At 42.5% G+C, this 19,058-nt stretch overlaps 1 protein-coding gene across 1 annotated transcript in view; it reads right to left on the bottom strand.

The window, feature by feature from the left end:
* SH3RF3 (SH3 domain containing ring finger 3) overlaps positions 1 to 19,058 on the bottom strand; it is a 249,300-nt gene that overhangs the window by 59,622 nt on the left and 170,620 nt on the right. Inside the window, exon 4 of the mRNA XM_058419465.1 lies at positions 2,645 to 3,013. Coding sequence (XP_058275448.1) covers positions 2,645 to 3,013 — 369 coding nt within the window. The remainder of the gene's footprint in view (positions 1 to 2,644; positions 3,014 to 19,058) is intronic.

The following is a 19,058-nucleotide window of genomic DNA, read 5'->3' as shown; positions in this document are numbered from 1 at the left end:
ATAACTGCACAATTTTAATGTACATTTGCTAAGAGCGAAATTCTGTATTTTTTGTAAACCTAACTAAGAAGGCTTAAAAGTAGGTGAATTCATGTTTGTAGCTCTTGAGATTTTATTGCTAATCTTACAAGCATTTTTCTCAGGGCTGCTTCTATAGTCAAGAGAACATAGTGAAAACTTCAGCCCCACTTTTTTCCCCCTAGAGATCCACATTTATTGCAAAGTTTTCCCAGGAAAATGTTTAAATCCCCTACATTAGAAAGCAAGGTTCCCAAAAGCAGAGATATGTATTAATATATGTAAATGCCACACTTGGGTTGACAGGGTGGAATGACAGTTTTTGACAGAGGGAAGCCTCTTCTCAGTAAGGTCGATCTGAGCCGCCAAGACCCTTCTTCCCCTCCTGGATTTTGGCCAAGACAGTTTTGACCAGAAGTGATGGAGGCATGTGCTCAGCTGCCTTGTCTGCAAACTGGCTCTATGCCCTGAGGCAGAACCACTCCCCAAACCTGTTCCCACCATGGGCTTCACTACACCCCAGCCTTAGAAGAGCTTTTGACCATGGCACCAATTACATGTCTTCCCATCTGCTGCAAAGGACCCAACCAAGCTTCCTGTGGGCTGGATTTCGATAATCATAACTTGCCACTGGGAACATCAGGCCTTTCTTGCCCTCTACCACTTGTGCGCAAATGACAAAATTGTTTGAGCAATGTTTGAGAAATGAGTGGGGTTTCACATACCAATTGTTCTGTTAAAACAGCGGAGAATAATCAAGGCACTTTTTGTTTGATGGTATAACTTTTGTGGTTTACTTGCTCAGAATGAGTCTTCAACATGACTCTGACAAAAAAGGTTGTGTGTTGTGTTTCTCTAGACGAGCAAAAGGAACAGAAAAGCCACTGTCTATCACGTCTCTGTAAAGTCCAAATGTGTCACTCTCAGTGCCAAAAACCTGGGTGTCATTTACTTGACAAGTTTGGGACCCTCCCTCATGTGTAGTGCTTGTGCTGCATCACAGAAGTCCCAGTACATCATGACACCCATGCTGCTTTGTGTGGGGGCCATATCCTCACCTTCACTCTCCTGCTGGGGGCTGAAAGAGGGGGAAGACCTTACAACACAGAAGCCCTTCCTGGAAAAGACATGGGGAAGAAAAGGAGTGCTATTACAGCTGGACTGAGCTGCCTCTCTGGCTCCTACATGTGGATGGGCAGTGGAGGAAGGTGAGCTGCTGAGGCAGGAGCAGAGAGTACTGCTCCACTGTGGCAGTGTCCTCTCAGTACAGTTTTGGCTGGCCCTGCATCACATGTGGTGTGCATGCAGGCACCCCGCCTCCCCCAGTGTCCTTGCAAACCTGTGCTGCAGGGACCTGGGGCTCATGTCATCGGTCACAGCAGGGCACAGCTGTCAGGAGTGACTCCATGGTCTGGTGCAGCACACTGGCCTCACAGGGAGACCCACCAGCACTACAGATGGACACAAACAGGTATTTCTGCCCAAAGCAGCCCCTACAGTTTGCTGCTCATCCCTCTCCCCACACCTACATGCATACCAGCAATGGGCAGTGGCTGTAACATGGATTGCTTCCTGTTCCAGGCCACTACAGAGTTGACAAGTGATCCATATTTGTCCCTGTGTGGAGACATGGATGTGAAGAGCCAGAAGGCATGTCCCAGGAGAGGAAAAGGGCAAGGATGGCTTTTTTCAGCAGAGACACGACGTGTGGGAAGATCTTGTCATGCTGAGGTTATCTTGGCACTAACCAGCAGCACAGACTATGGGGAACGGGTCTATAAACCACCTGTGGGTGCTAATCTGCACACACACTGTATAGATGACTGGGCAGGAAGGCTGAGGCAGAAGAGCTTTGGGACTGTGACTATTCTCCCTTCTCTTCTACACCTTCAAACTGCAAATTGCCAGTTGGATTTCCTTATCCATAGAAACAGCAGGCAATTGCAAAGGGTTTCAGTGTGCCCCTGGTGAGTTTGGCTCCTCTTTCTGCAGGGCCCCAGAAGTGACTTCTTGGAAGCTCCTTTTGGGACCTGTGGGGATATCTGGGAGGATGCTCTTCTGCATCCTCCTTTGAGGGGGGGAAAGATGGAGAGGGCTGCACATTCAGCATGAGTGATGGTTTAAAAACTCCTTGGGTTTTTCAGAACAGCAGCTACTTGCTGGGTACAACACTTGTCAAAGTACAGTACATTTGCTCATCCTCCAGCGATCTGTACAGAAATAATTATTCCAAAAATCTTTTTTTATCCCCAGTGCGTGAATTTCATTTTGACACTGCCACCCTGCAGAGTAACAGATACGTTCAGGGTAATGGGATCACTCAAAATTACTCCGTTCTACAGCAGAAACTGGTGCAACACTTGCATTACTTTTAACAAATTGTAGGGTTACTTTTTGTTTTTTAAAGTGTTGCAGTATTGCGAATCCAATTTGGCCTTGTCCTCTGGCTTCTCACGCCTGCCCACTGATTAATGCAGGGATAGGAATGGCAGATGCCAAGTACTGTCACACCAGGGTGACAGCACCATGTGACTGCTTCGTGAGAGGGTGAGCCATTTTGGAAAAGGCGACACAAGGGCATGCCACCTGCTAAGGATGCCCAAACCCCTGCTGCACCCCACCTTACCTGGGCTGGGGCACTGGAGGAGAGGTGGCTCAGGTCCCCGATCCTGGCAGCTGCCCGTGGGTCGCTGGAGCTGATGAGGACAGGGGCACTGATCTCCATGGAGTGCCGGTTGCTGGCGGCCTGGGAGGACTTGTGTGTCATGCTGAGGGCGGTGAAGGAGTGGCGCTTCTTGGCGTTCTTCTTGCCTTCCACCTGCCGCTGTGCCGCTCCGGCAGCGCCCGCGCCGGCCAGCGTGGAGCACGGTGCCAGACCCACGGCCGCGGCCGCTGCCACCGCCACCGTCTCTGTCGCCAGCGGCAGGTCACAGCCAGAGGCGGCAGCTGAGCACGTCTTGTCCATCTCCATGAGCTGCTTGGCAGATTCATTCAGCTGTGAGGACGAAAAGGGAAGGATGAAAAAGGAGTTGTAGAGAGTTATAAGGTTCCCTCCACTGCAGAAAAGGAAGCTCAGGGGACCTCATCTCTCTCCACAACCACCTGAAAGGAGGTTGCAGCACGGTGAGGGTTGGCCTCTTCTCCTAGGTAACAACTGACACGACGAGAGGAAATGGCCTCATGTTGTACCAGAGGAGGTTTAGAATAGAATACTAGGAAAAATCTTTTCACTGAAAGGGTTGTCAAGCCCTGGAACAGGCTGCCCAGGAAAGTGGCGATATTTCAAAGACTTAAAAGACACTGCACTTCAAGGCCAGGGTTTAGGGGTAGGCTTGGCCGTGCTGAATTAACAGTTGGACTGGATGGCCTTAGAGGTCTTTTCCAACCTAATGATTCGATGATTCTATGAATTTATTTAATTTATGAGGCCAGGTGAATTATTTCCATCCACTTGTTAGTGCCAGGAAGATCAAAAGAGGCAAAGTAAGCATGCAGAAGAGTTAAGTAAGGACCTGGCATCATAAATTGGTGCACATTAAGCTACCAGATTGAAAACCAGCATTCCCCAAACCAGCTTTTCCCAGGCTGCTGAGTCCGAGCCTGGGGAAGAAGGCAGGAGCCTCTCCATCATTTTGCTATTCTCAATTCCATCACAGGCCTGTGCTTGACATTTGCCACAGGTGGTTTTGATCAAGGGTACAGCTTCCAAATCTTGCCAGTTTCATCTCCCTGCCTCCCACCTAACACAGGTTCTCCAAACAGAGATGCAAACTAAAAGCATTTTCCTTAGCTGTATCACCTAAACTTTGGAAGAGCTTGATGGCCACTGGAAGACTTGCTCAAGGTTCAGCTTGAAAAACTGGTCTCATCAGTTCTCTTGAAGGGTCTAACACTTGACCTACAGCCCATGAACACCTCTAATTGGCTCAGGCCAGCTTTCAGCCCGCTGTTCCTCATCCAACCCACACTCACAGACAACCTCATGTCTATGCAGGCCAGAGGAATGCTGGGTGGCACAACCCTGTCACTGAAGGCTCTTGCCTCCCAGCCTTCATAACCCATCCAGGAAAGCTACACTGCACACAGCTGGAGAGATTTTAGGCGCACAGGGATGCTACCGTCACTAATGACACATGAAGTGCACTCTGAAGTCAGCAGTGCTTTCTGCACAGCACTCATTGCCAATGTATCTTCCCTTGAGGGTTAACAGCTGATGGAACATGCCACATTTTGCCAACAGACCTTTATATTAAACTAGGATGCACCGCAATATGTTTGCATTTAATGAATAAAAACAACATATGAAAAAGGGAGCCACAGCTAAAGCACACAAGCTTTTGCAGTCACTGCTGTTCTGAGACCCACATAAACCAGAGGTGTATGTAATACTTTTCTGGACCAAAACTAGGCCATTTTTTTTCTATAACTACTTCTTATGAATTATGACAGCATCCAAGAAACAATTGAGGACAAGGTCTTCCAAAGCTCTAAATAAAAAAATGGAATAATTTCTGCTCCAAGCCAAGCTGATTTTGAAACCCAACACAACTGAAAACAAAAGAGAAAAAAGAGAGGGAAGGGAAAGAGAAAAACAGAAACATGCAGTTAAACAAATGTGTAATTGTATAGCTTTTATAACTCCCAACCACTGTCACCATGCTGTAAATGAAAGAATAGATGTTGCTAGCCTTGGACCAGTCCTCCTGAGTTTGAAAGCACTTCTGACTCCACAAGGACTCATTCAGTGTAACAGGCAAAAACTACACTAACATCTAGAAAGTAAACCTCAACTTGCAGGATCCTTCTTTCTGTGACAGCTTCCACTAAGTCAACCAAGAGCCTCCAATTAATGACGCTCCACTACTTTCAGAGCTGCTGGGAGTCCTGCAACCATTCAATTAGCAAGTCATTTTCCCAGCTGCACTCTCCAACTTGAGACCATGCTTCGGCAAGTGTAGTGCACTGCACCTGCCAATTTTTTGCCGATAACAGCTGATCCTATTTCAGATTCTTCAGAAATGTCCATTATTTCCCACTTCATCATGCTCTAAATTGGTACAACCTAATATTTGCCAGCAGGCTCCAAGTTGCAAGGAAACCAGATGGCTCCCCTCCCTTAAGTACGTGTTACAGCTCCACTTACCCCATTGATGAAGATAGTCTAGCTGAATTACTTGAACTATTAAGGAGAAAAGGAAAAAGCTATCAAATATGTATGACTCTTTGACAGCAGAGGGTGAGGAAATTTCTACTAATCAACAGCAAGAAGAAAAAGAAGATATTTTAACTCTTTGAGGTAGGGAAAAATAGAGTTTTAAAAAAAAGAATTTAGGACTTGTGATTTTACAATGTGTTACATGTGGACAATGAAGTGCTCCAGCTCTTGATATCAAGCTCTGAATCTCTTGTAAGAATTAGATTATAAATCCCACTGTCTGGAATCCAATTTAACACTGAAGCTGTTCTTTTTAAAACAACAAAATCCCTTACTTTTTTGTTCAAAGCAGCACCTAGTTGAAATGTCAATAAAAGACCAAGCATCTAAACATGAAGTGATTAAAAAAAGCCCTGTATTGATATAAACAAAAGTAAATCTCAATATCAGTAGAAGATTAAAGACAGAAGGAATACGCCTCCCCAGACAGTCAAACTAATGAACTTTCAAAAATGTCAGAGGCTTCCTGAAATACTGGGAAAAAATATTTTGGTCTGCCAAGATAAAAAATGCTTTATAGCCTTACAACTTTATTTTTGTAGAGAACTGTTTTTAAACAGCTTTGCCCACAGATGCTGGAAAGTACTTCCCAAATAGGCTATGAATACCAGAGAAAAATCTGCTTACTACTTTGTAAAAGCAAACAGTTCTTCCTCTTCACAAAAAAACTTTCAGAAACCTTTTTCAAACATAAACATGATTGCAAATTTCTTATTTTAAACTCTGAATATGTAAACAAGCATTGCTTTCTGGTGTCTGTCATCTGATCTTCAGGCAGACTTGCTTCCAGATGAGGAGCTTAATGGAAAGTTCTGACCCACAGTCCATGTCAGGAATTTGACATTTCTGGAAGCATGTAGCTCGTATGACAATCTCTAATACCATAATTCAACTTTCTCACTCAGTTTTGATCTCTTCTCTAGAATGATCTTATATTTGAATTTCTGGTCCTGCTAAGCCCAAAGTGACTTGAGACTTATGCCCTTGAGACTCAGCGAGACTGATTTTACCCCAAATCCATTCTTTATAAAGGGGATGTCCTAGAAAAGTTGACATAGAATTTAAAAGGATAAGACTTGGATTTGAATGCCAAATCAGTCAAACATTCCCAGCAGCCCTGAAATCCTGTCTAGAAATGCAAAATCTTGCAACAACAAGCCTTATGTTATCTGAGGGACTTAATCATGCAACAGATGTGATGAGATGGTGCAGTAAAACTGTTCACAAGGTCTCAGTGACTACTGGCTGAGTCCTGCACGCTGAAATAAGGATGCACCAGTCTCAGTCAGTACTGTGCCTGTTTCTCAGGAAGACCTTCCCCAGCTGTGAGTAATTGTACTGGAGATAGCTCTAGCTCATTTGGTTTGGGGAGTGAAAAAGGGTGGGAGTGGAATATCTCTGTGCACAGAGCCTTGTTCACTTCCAAACAACCTTTTCCTACAATGGGAGCAGTAATCAAGTGCTGTTCATTAAAAAATTGATGGCCTTGATCAGGAAGCCATACTCTTCACCCTGCCACAATGCAAGCTGTCATGACTTTAGCGCCCAGGCAGAGAGCCCATGTGACATAAAGTAACAGAGAGGTTTATTTCCCTTCTTCTGGCTTTTAGATATGACTGTCTTAGATGCTTGTGACTTTACCACACAGGTGACGAATATTAAGCCACGTCACTCAGGACTTCTCCACTGCCAAAATTATTTTTTATTAGTCTCTACATAAATCTCAATTTTTTCTGCAGAATGTATCATGGTGAGTCTGTTGCACGTGCCTGCACACACAGATAAACACGCACACTTCTAATTTCTAATACATGTGGGCTTAAAAGGGACCACCTGTAAATAGTTTCAACATATTTCTCTTTTGAGGATGAGCGGATAGAGGAGAGAAACTGTCATCTACTCTGACAGTCCCATGTGGGACCAATTATGTTCTTTATATCCCAATATGACTTAATGAACTTCAGTTTCAATGGGCAACATAATGCACCTACTTACATACCCCAGGTGGAATGAGGAGTAAGGAAAATCTACTTCTTGTCTGGTGTGGGTGACAATTAACTCTAGGTTTACTTCAAATAGCAAATTACTACTTTGGAATTTACTGTTTTTATTATTATGGAACAAGAGAGAAACCTGGGAAATTTAGGCCAGATTTAAATAATTAATCCTCACTACACCTCCCTTGACAAATATGCCAGTGCATTTATTAATCCATGTTAGTGGCAAAATTATTCTATCCCAGTTCAGACTTCCAAGGGACACTTTAATACACCGTGGTCAAAACAGCAGCTCCTGGGTTTGGTGTTTCACAGATAGTGCTGTCTTCTGCAAGAAGGAGGACAACTCTGCTATTGAATACTCTTACTTTCTAGTCATTTAGGTGTGGGTAGGGGGTTAATTTCTGACTGACATTTGCCCTGTCAAGGAGAGTACCTCACTGTGTGGCTTACAAATATACTTCAGCATGTACTTGACACCATGCAGACCAAAGTGTTACTAATGTGTGACTAAAATGCCATTCTTCTCTAAATAAGAAAAGACTGCTTAAATTCTCAGTGTTACACATGTGATTCAGTATTTTGATAAATTGGAGCCAATTTGGACCAGAAAGTATTACTTTATTAAGACTTTCATTTGCTACAAAATCTTTTTTTTTTTTTTTTCTGTCTTTATGGAAACTATTAACTAAAGAATGATGCTGTTAAAACATAGGTATAAAATCAGAACATATAGAAAAAAATTACAGGTATAAGACTCAAACCAGTTTTAAAAGCAAGAAGTTACAAATCCCCTCAAATCTCTACATACCTAATACAAAAGAGCAAATTGTAAAGAAAAAATATCATGCTCAAGTTTTTAGAAAAAAACCACTGAGCAGAGCAGAAAACAAAATTAAAATTATTAATAAAACATCTTCACAATGTCCCCCTGAAAGACTGAAAATATTTTCACCTAGGGACTGCTGATTTTTATACTTTACAGTTCATAAATATTGAGAAGATCATGCACATCCCTATTTTATGCCTTGAGGAGACTTTGGCAACTTGCAGTTCCAGATCCAATTTTGTGATTAAAATAAACAGTCTGAATTTATTACTACATTTTCACTTCAGAGTAGGTACTTTCAGGAAATATTAAGTTCATATGCCCTCATTAAATTAGTTTGCTAGTATTATAATTTATGTTCTGAAGCACAGTAAGATTATTAAGGAACTAAAGGCATAACTATACAAGATTCTTCTGTCTCTGCTGGGTTCCTGAGAGGACTGCATCTGTAAAAGCATTTTCAGACCCAGAAAGTAGTCTTTCAGAAAGCTAAAACAGCTTTTCCTTACTATTATCCCTACTGGCAAATGCAGGATACAATCTTTCTTCTGCTGTAGCCAAGTAACAAAACAGCTTTTGACTCAAATGGACATTAGGAGGAAGTACATAATACTTTCTTTACCTAATACTTTACATGTTCTTTGTTAGGTTAGTACACAGCAATTCCAAGAGCTTACTAGTGGGATATTAGCAGACAAATTTGTGCCAAAGGCTTCTCAACCAAGTCATACTTAATGTAGCTATAATTTTAATATTTTATATGTTTTGTTTATTCAGATTTAGAAGTGTTTAGAGAAAGCCTCCCAAGTTTTCCATGGACAATTTAAATTCATCCGACAAAACCTAAAAAATCCTACCTCAATTATTCATTTAGGCACCATCTTATGAAGAGTAATTAGTAAGGCACAGTTTAAGAGAAAATATTATAGCTAAACCAAAGCACTATTTAATGGTTTTGTGTTAATCTCTAACAATCCACTATTGCCTTTTCTAATTTATTGCCAGGGAGGAACAAGCAAATGTGGAACAGATTTTCTGCAAGTAGTTTATCCATCATGGAAGATAGATTTCTGAAACCCACACTGTGATTGAGAGCAGAGTTATTCCATGCACTCAGAAAATATAAGAAGCGCAGTACATGTGCTTGCTTAAACAGATTCAAACTAAATGATAGTTGCAGAAATACTTTCCTAGAACACATCTCAAACTTCAAGTATTCTGTTCCTCCAGTCATAGGTTGAGGCATATGTCTCATTGTCTTTTCCAAAAGCCTGCAAAATACGTCAGCATGTCCTCAAGGAACAAAGTCCCTAAAACCCTCCAGCAGACAGCCTTCCTAACCAGGGTCATCCACATACACAACAACATATAGTCCGGAAAAAGCAAGCCAATAATTTTTTGTCTACAACACGTATCTTTGAAAGGCAGCAGTACTTAGCAATCTATTTGCCTGTAATACAAGATCTTTCTCATTTAACAGCAATGTCACTTCTAATGCACTGAGGAGCTGAAGGAATGTAGCATATTAGAACAGCATGTGCTTGGACGAGCGTGTCATCATGATCTTGCAGAATGAAAATAAATGATGCGTGCAGCAGAAGTAAACACTAAGCCCTGGGTGGTGATCTGGGAATTTTTTTTTTCTTTCCCCTTTTTTCCAAATAGTTTTAAGAAGGAAAATGGTTTGCAGTGGTGGAGAACAAGTTTGGCGTATCCCAGAGAAATGTGCAGTCTGCAGTCTGTTTAGGAGTTAAGCACAGCAAGAAATGTTATGGAAACTAATGTCTAAAGAACTGAGAAGAAAGAAAATAAAACTAAATGCAATATCATTAAAAATAGATGAACTCACCAAAAAGAAGTATGCTTTCTAGATTGCCCTCCACTTCCTGAAACAATGCTAGCTATTTAGCCTTCAGCTCCAAGTATGAGGACTCTCTTGCTCTGATCTGTCATCTCTGAATCTCTGATCTGCTGTATGCCTTCAATATGCCTAAGGATTTCCTTTCTCTTTCTGTCTGTCCCCTATGGACACCCTTTCCCATAATGAGACACTCATGATTGCACCAAAGCTTCTTTGAAAGCAAGAAATATAACCAAATACAGCTTTACTCAACATCAGAAAGAGTGGGAGAATACAGTCTATTTTTACTTATAAATTATTCAGAAAGCTAAATAAAAAGTGCAGTCATGAATTCATAGGCTTGATCCTAATTCCTTTGAAGTCAGTGGCAAAACTCCAGCTGCCTTCAACAGTGGAAGGACTGGTGCCCATCTGGCACCAATTTCAGTACTAGAAGAGTCCCTGTTGAAGCTTGTGTAGATTTTACCGACAAACTATTTTTTCATCAAAACATGAAACTCATTGGAACTTAAGTACTTCCCAGGAACTTTCTTGTTTTGACAAGATGTCCATCAGGAAATTGTTTTGCAGATGATGTCTCTCAGCTAAGACAAGAAATTACCAAAGCCACAGTGGTTTAGGAGTTCAACAGGCTACCTGGACTCCTGGCTGAAAGTCCCTGTGTGGGGGAATAGCCATGGGAGACCTGAAACAACACTAACACTTTTCAAATAGAAAGCCACCAGCTTTCTGTCTATGCTGAGTATCCCTCACTCTTGTTCTTGTAAACTGGAAAACCTTTGTGACTCCCCTCCTGAGTCCAGGTGTCCACCTGCACCATGAGGGAAGAGGTTGGTGCTAGCAGAAGTGTGAGCAGCCTTATGCTGGGCAGCAAGCTTGGCCGGGGATCTGGATGAAGAAGGAGGATTTCAGAAGCAGTTCAGATGATGACCTCATGCCTCACCGAAACCTGGCAGCTGTATGAGCCCTGTATCTTTACAGCCAGTTACTACAAGGATGGGAAGCCCTCTGAAGCAGCTTTGTGAATCTAGAAAGCCCTTCACTTGTGAAAACTTTCACTGTGAGCCAGCTGTACCTGAAAACTTCAGCATAGGCTAGGAAAGATTGTTTAGATCCTCGAACAGAGCTGTATGGATCACACGTAAACTCTATGCAGTATCTTTAAAAAGAGCCAAATTTTGTGTTTTCAAAGTTTTCAGGCAACTTTCTACCTCCTTCCTTCCTTCTTTCCTTCCTTAATGTTTCACAAGGCTCCTGGTGCTACTGCTTCCTCAAGTTATCAACAATAACCATAAAATGATTAATTAACTGAAAATTGACAAGTTAAATACCACCAACTAAGGAAGTTAAATACCACCAACTAAGGGCAGAGGATGTTTTCAGAGTTAATGCATACATCAAGCCTGGGAGTCTTAAAGCAAATGGCTTCCAAATTATGGTGTGTGACCCCAGGTAATTACAAATGGGATTGTGAACCAGGAACATCATGCTTATGTTGCAGAGACCCGTCTCTTCCTGATAGCTGCACTGTGCACACTTGCTACCAGACGTGAGATTGAGCCTTTTTGCTCATAGTCTCAGATTTGTTACTGGAAATATAGTTCTTGAAAATGCTGGTTTTGGAATGATCAGGGTTGTGTGAAAGAAGCAACAATACCACATCATTTTTTTAATGAAAACACTTGCTTCCAGCTTAATGAGACAAAAGATAAGGATGAAAGAAAAACATATATTTGATGAAGTCAACATATATTTCATAAGAGAGGTGTTCTGGTGGGTAATGAGAAAAAGACCTACACCATCACCTCACACCATCAAGGTTACCTGCAGAAGGCGTGAAGCTGGATAAATCTTTGGAGCTCTTGGAAGCTCTTAGAATTGCAGCACAAGGAGCATATGGGAAAGCCAAAGTCATTTTTCAAGTAATGCAAGGCTTTGCCTACACTGAGCAAACAAGGAGTCTTTGTTGCAGTGATTTACAATTTCATGTAAAATAAGAAATCTTGTGCAATAGGGGAAAATTAAGTTTTATGTGCTGCAACTGAAGATTACCTGTGGGGAATCATAGAAATAAATGCACTGTATCTCTGATAAAGCAGAAATGAAGAATGAAAGCAAATGCCAAGAAAATGTTTTGGTTGAACTGCTTGTAAAAGGAACTAAGGTATATACAATTCAAGCAGATACTAGCACCAAAGGGTTGTGATAAACAGTCTTTGCCCTGTGTGTACTATATATAGTACACACAAGTTTTTACTATGTAGTGTTCTGGCTTCTGCTTCCCAAATACAAGACAGAAGAGGATTGCTGGATGTGGTACAGGGCATTTGCAATAGTGTGATGTCCCATGGGGCTGTATAGCTAGATTCTGTGTGCACGGAGCTCCTGCTCCTGATGACTATAAAGCATGCTTGCTGGTTGTGGTGGAGGATTCCTGCACCAGCTCCAGGGTCACACTACATGTTTCTCTGGAAGTAGCCAACACCAATGGATATCAGCTGTTTGTCACAAAACTGCTGTCTTTGGAGAGATGCATCTAGCTTTTGGGTTTACTATCTGCCAGCTGGGGTGAAAGTATGAGTCAGGACATATTGGGCTGCTGTTTCACCAAAGCACTGGATTATTCCCTATAGGCAGAGCTCTGAGATGTTTCCCTGGCATAGGAGACGAACTGCTGTGTATTTGAAATGGGCAGGTGCACCAGGATACATGAATCGTTTGCGTCACGGGGAGACTGGTCTTCTTAACTATGCACACAGATGAAAAAAAGGAATTGTGCTGAGAGAGACGTGACTTGACAGCCTGAATTTGTGTCTCCTGTGTAATTACGGTGCAAAATCTGCTTTGAATTGCCTGCACATTTAAAGCACCTTCTTCCCACATAGATGTGCTGATGCCTGGTACAACAGCATGGCTCTTTTTCCTCAGTGGGAGCATTAATTTGCATATTTTTTTTCCTCTATTCAGTGACCAGTTATTTTAAAATGATTTTTACATAACTCTGTCTTACCCTGGAGACCTCTATACCTCTGTCATATTGCTAGAAGGTGGACAATGGGTTGGGGTGGCATTATGGGCCAGGGGCTGTGGTGCATGGCATATTGCACACTGAACAACAGACACATCTCAGGTTTTTTTGGACACCCAACCAGTAACTGAGAGCCAGTCTGTAAGATACAAAAATAAGTTTTCTGTGCTATATGATGATGCAATTGGGTCCACAGCTCTCCCCCCTCACCTTGTGGAAGAAAAATCTGATGAACTGTGATAAACTCCCTAAACTCCACAAATTCTTGACTGAAAATGGCAGCACTCAACCTCACACTCATGGCATGACTCACTGCCCCTCACCTCAAAGAACCATTTATAGACCTCTTCGGAGAATCTGAGATGTTAATTTATGATTGGGAGCAAGGCTCAGTTCAGAGTAAGAGGTCTCTTCACTGACTTGCCAACACTTGCAGTCAAAAGTACATTGAACTCTCTGGCTATCAAACTAGAAATGTAACTTTTTCAACTTTCTGAGTTTAATTTCTGATTTAGGGTAAAGGATGCGTGTCACCCTGGTTTTTCTGAATTTTTTAAAGCCTTTTGATTGTTCATAAAATGGAGTCAGACTTTTTAGCTACTGAACAATATTAGGAGCAGTTTTTACTTTTTCTCACACATGTAACAAACAAATCCTTTGTTTTTCATTTTCTGTCCTTTGTTTGCATATTTCTAACCTGAAAACAAATGTAACTGACAGTTGGTCTGGCCATTCGGCTGGAAGGTGAAAACTCCAGAAGCCAATCCACAGCCAGACCCACAATGTATAAAAAGTAAGAAATAAACAGGCAGAGGGGCTCTGGGCTTGGCTCAGCCTTGGGCTCTCTCGGAGGAGCACTCTGCCCTGCGAAATTTCTCGTCTCCGTGTGATTGCTTTGCGTATCCCAATCACAGACGCATACCCAGCACAGTGGAATCATGCAGTGAAGCAGCTAGTGCCCTTGCCTCTTGTACACTCATCTGGAGCTGGATCAGTGTTCTGGTTTCTGTCCTGCTCTGCCATAGGTGTCACTGCTAGGTAAGAGGTATGCCATTTCTTCAGCCCCAATGAGCTGGGAGCAGATCATTTAGGATGCTCAGGCACATGTGTCACATTACTGCAATAAAGTACGATGACTGCCAGCATTAGTCACTTTTATGACATCCATATGCAAATGATGTTTATGCTAGTATGCTACAAGTGGAAGGAATTTGGAAAACCACTGCTCTGGGCCATGCTGTTTGAGCTCTGAGATGGCAAAAGGAATGGGCTAGCAAAAAATCTGCACAGTAGGAAATCTTTCTGAAACTACAGAACACTGGGTTTTTTTTCCTGTTTGTGGAATTACTCAAGCTCAAATATTTTCCTAACGCATTCCTTTCTGAAAACAGAGTGATCTGCATTGCACCTACACCCTGTAGGCAGAGACACAAGTCGTCCCAAGGAAACTGAAATTTTGCAGACTGTGACTACATTGCGTGATGCAGTCTCACAGAGACATTTATTCATACTTTTATTATTTTTGCCATTAAATGCTGAAAAGCTCCCACCACACATCAGAATTCCACTGTGAGAAGTTTTATGTAAACATAGAGCAGCTAAACCAAGACAGCTCTTGGTGCAAAGAAAGGATAATTTACATGAGGACATGAGACAATGTATAGTCATAGACAAAATACACATTGCAACAGTACAGAGGATTTTGCACAACATACATCTTCTCTAGCCATCACAGCCAAGAACAGTTTTAGAGAAGAATCTGCAGGAGCAATGCTGATGCAGTTATTTGAAGCATTCATCACAACAGTGAAGAACAGAGCACTGTGGAAGAAAATTGGGATTTAAAAAGCTGACAAAATGATTGTCATAGCTGGCATTCAGTAATAAATAAAAGACAATAGGCAGAGAGAATAATGAGTAAGTAAAGGCTTGCAAGTAAGGGCAAGTTGTACGGGCTCTAGAGGACAGAAAAAGGCTCCACAGAGAAGGAAAGGAGTAGCAGCAGATGATCGCATCAGACTGTCAAGAATGAGGCACATCTGGATTTGATACGGATGCAAAAAGGATGTAGCCATAATCAGGGTATGACCTGATAAGAGTTCAATCTTTGCAAATGCTCAGTAATCAGGTGGAAAAAAGACTGATAGACCTGCCAGCCAAATGAATGGATGAAACCACTCTTGAGGATGTGATTCCCACTGCCAATGTCTTTATTATTTGCCAAGAAAAGTACATTGTTCCCTCTTTAACCATGGCCAAAGAGAAAGTAACACACACAACTGCATACTGCGTACTGCACTGAAACCTCAGGTATGTGCTTAGTGAGAGTTCCTCTGTGCAAAGGCAGACCTGTGTGTCACTGGAATGGCATGGAGCTGCCTTTACTTTGACCATAAACTCAGCCCTCAGGAGTACTCTTGTGCCTTCAAGGACCTTCATATGACAAAACCTTGTGTTTGAGACAGAGCATAACCCTAAGCAGTAACCAGCCAGGGTTAAACCATGACAGCCCCCCAGGTGCTGGAGGGCAGAGAAGCTCCATGCCAGTACCAAGAGCTCCCAGACCTCATCTAGCCTGGGAGATTTTCAGGAATTCAGCATTAATCACCTCTATATCTCTTCTTCCACTCCCATAGTTCATATATTGAGGGATAGTAAAACCTTGCATCCACCAAATCAATATAACCACACACATCTCTTTCCTGAGCAATGCACCTAAGAAAGTGAAAGGCTTTGGCTGGGAACAGGCAAGTCTAAGCACTAGACTGGAACAAGGAGGGAAGATGCTGAGGAAATTATTTCTCAAAAGTTAGAGTTATAGTCGTTCCTCCTGGGCTAGGAAAAGAATACAAGAGGAAGTCATGACTGTAAATTCCTTACTATGTTGTTGAGGCTGAAGCAGATCAGAGAAAAGGGATCAAGGAGATGACCATCAGGGAGTGCTCTCCCTCCTTCTGCATGGTTGCTTTCTTCTTGAGAAACAGAGCTGCCTCCTCCCTCAGTGCCATCCCTTTAGCCATGTGGTAAGAAGAGAATACCTCCAGCATGAGTCTATCACTATCTGAATGCTCTGGCACCTCTGCTACTTTGTCCCAAGGTTTCCAGAAAAATTCTGTTACAGAAAAATTGTATTATAGAAAGCTCTCTCATGAAATTTCCTGTCAATTTGATTCAATTGTGTCTAAACAGATCGGAAGACTTCAAAGTCAGATTTAGAACAGGACACTCCCTCCAGCCTCACTTAAGCAAAAACTAATATTATTAACCTGGTTTATGGAGTATCTAGTATGCTTTGTCATAAAATTATAACTTAATAAAATAATTAGATAATTCAAGGGACAACCAGGATGTGGAAGAGGTTGCACAAAGTCCCACATTGCTCACCTCACCATTTTGTTGTGACGGCTTAGAGCACAGTGCAATGGCATCAATCACTGCAGGATAACTGTGGGTGGGAGCTGATGCCCTCATAGACATGTTTTTCTGCAGTGTGAGATACCACATGGCCTCCTTTCCCTTCTTCCCTCTTTCTGCCCTGCATCAGCAATGGATGTTCATGTGACTATGCAGTAAATGGGATGATGAAACAGATATGACTGGAAACTAAAACAATAAATCCAACTTAAATGAATAGTTTTCAACAGGGAGACTTCCCCGATTCATCTCAGAATGCAGATATATCTGGTAGACCTGGAACATGGAGGGCAGAAGGAAAGAATTGTCACACGTGAGGTAAAAGCAGGACAATCCCTTTGGCAGCAGCCCTTGCTTTTGTCAGGTTAAAATAATGCCAGTATTACACTCAAAAGAATGTAGCAGGAGATAAAGTAAGCAATGGCTGGTCTACTTTGTAAAGGAATAAAGTAAGCAAAACCAGTGCAATTTCTTCTACAGGATAGACTAAACACAAAGGGGTCAGCCTTCAAGAGCCCTGTGTGTTCTAGAGAAAATCTGGAAAAGATAGAGATTCCTAAATTAATTCCAACTATCTTCCCCTGTTTTTGATTTTTGCTTTTAATTTGCAGATTTCTCTAGTCATTTGAATTTGTTTTTTTCAATGTTCAGCTCTAACACCTAACAAAATGTCAGAGGATTTCAGACTTAAAACATCTGGTTTTGGCACAGCTAATGACATTCTTAGGCAAAAAAATCAACTTCATCTGTTATTTTTATTATTTGAAGCATGCATTCGGAGTACACACACCAGACCTCTTTATGCCTAGAATAAAAACACTTTGACCATTCCAGCATTTGCAGCAATAAGAAGTAAAGAAAGAGGTAAAAACGATTCATCGCTACATCCTATCAGGAAACTTATTCTTGAAACTACTCTTCTTTAGAAGTTCAAAAGGTCAAGCTCAGACACATTTGTGACTATTTACCATGGTAGGATAAGCATAAAATCATGGAATGGTTTGGGTTAGAAAGGACCTTAAAGATCATCTACTTCCAGCCCTCTTGTCATGGGAGAGGTGCTCCAGCCCTCTGATCAACTTTTGGCCCTTCTCTGGACTTGTTCCCACAGGTCCACATCTTCCTTATGCTAGGGTTCCCAGAGCTGGATGCAGCACTGCAGGTGGGGTCACACGACAGCAGAGTAGAGGTGGAGAATCTTCTTCCTTGCCCCAGTGGCCATGCTGCTTTGGATGCAAGCCAGGATGTGGCTGGATTTCTGGGCTGTGATTGTGTACTGCCAGGTCATGTTGAGCTTCTCACCCACCAGCACCTCCAAGATTTTCTTTTAAGGGCTGCTCTCAATCCATTCTCCACGGAGTCTGTACTTGTGCTTGGGGTTGCCCTGACCCAGGTGCAGGACCTTGCACTTGGCCTTGTTGAACTTCCTGAGATTTGCATGGTCCCACCTCTCAGGCCTGTCCAGTTCCCTCTGGATGCCATCCCTTCCCTCCAGCATGCTGACCACACCACAGAGCTTCCTGTCACCAGCAAACTTACTGAGGATGCACTTGATCTCACTCTCCATGTCACCGACAAAGGTTTTTAACAGCACTGGTCCCGATACTGACCCTAAGGAACACCACTTGTCACTGCTCTCCACTTGGACATCAGGATGTTGGCTGTCACTCTTTGAATGTGACCACCCAGACCATTCCTTATCCACTGAGTGCTTCATCTGTCCAATCCATGTCTCTCCATCATACTTAGGCAGCATGCTATCTTCTGAAAGCAGAGATTGGAGGGGACTCAAACAGGCATTCCTTGGCAATTCTTTTTTGGTGTCACTCTCATCAGCTGTCCCTCCTGTCCGTCTGATGGAGAGCATCTTACCCACCACTGGCACAGCAAAGGATAATAACCTGTGCCTGCACCTCTGCCAGGTCCTTTCACAGTCTGGGATTTTAATATTGGACCCACTTTTCTTCATCACTCCCAGCATCAGTGCTGTGGCAGACACATGGAAACATTTTTCTCTTTGCTCACGGGGCTATGGCCACCAGCAAAGAGGCAGAGAAGGCAGCCAGTTTGCCAGAGGCATCTCCCAAAACTCCTACTGACCCTGCATGTATACATTTGGATTTAAAATCCCCACTCAGAATTTTAAGGCATCAGGAAAGCTCCCCAAGAAGGAAGCTAATGTGCAACGCGCATTAGCAAGGATACTAGGAAACAAGATGAAGATTGCTGGTATGAGAAATAATGAAATCCTTTAGGATTTTATGTTTAATTAACTGCTAGACAGTGTATCTTCTGACATATAGCTTCTTAATATACATTCATGCATTAGCTCTAGATAAGTGAGACTGAAATATACTTTCTTTTTAAAAGGAAAAAGATCCCAGGAAGTCATTGGTGCTGAAACAATCTTTAGAAGCTGTCAGAATGATCAAAGGCTGGAAAAGAGAAAAGATCTCTTCAGTACCTTCTCTACAGAGCATGGACTACTGATGATATGCTCTAGACCCCACTCAGAGCTCTGGGACAGTGGGTAGGCTCAACTGGGAATGCTAATTTCTAGCGCTCATTGCTGGAATTTGTCACTGCAATGGCTGCTTTCCACGAGGCTTCTGAGCACTACTGGCAAGTCCAACACATTTGTTGCACTGGCAGAAGTTATCTCTAAGAGATGTGGTGTCTATTTACTTGGTCCTTCT

The sequence above is a fragment of the Hirundo rustica genome, chromosome 2 (genome assembly GCF_015227805.2).
Source record: "Hirundo rustica isolate bHirRus1 chromosome 2, bHirRus1.pri.v3, whole genome shotgun sequence".
NCBI classification, from domain to species: Eukaryota; Metazoa; Chordata; class Aves; order Passeriformes; family Hirundinidae; genus Hirundo; species Hirundo rustica.
Note: the sequence above shows the minus strand (reverse complement) of the source record. Positions and strands in the feature narration are given on the sequence as shown.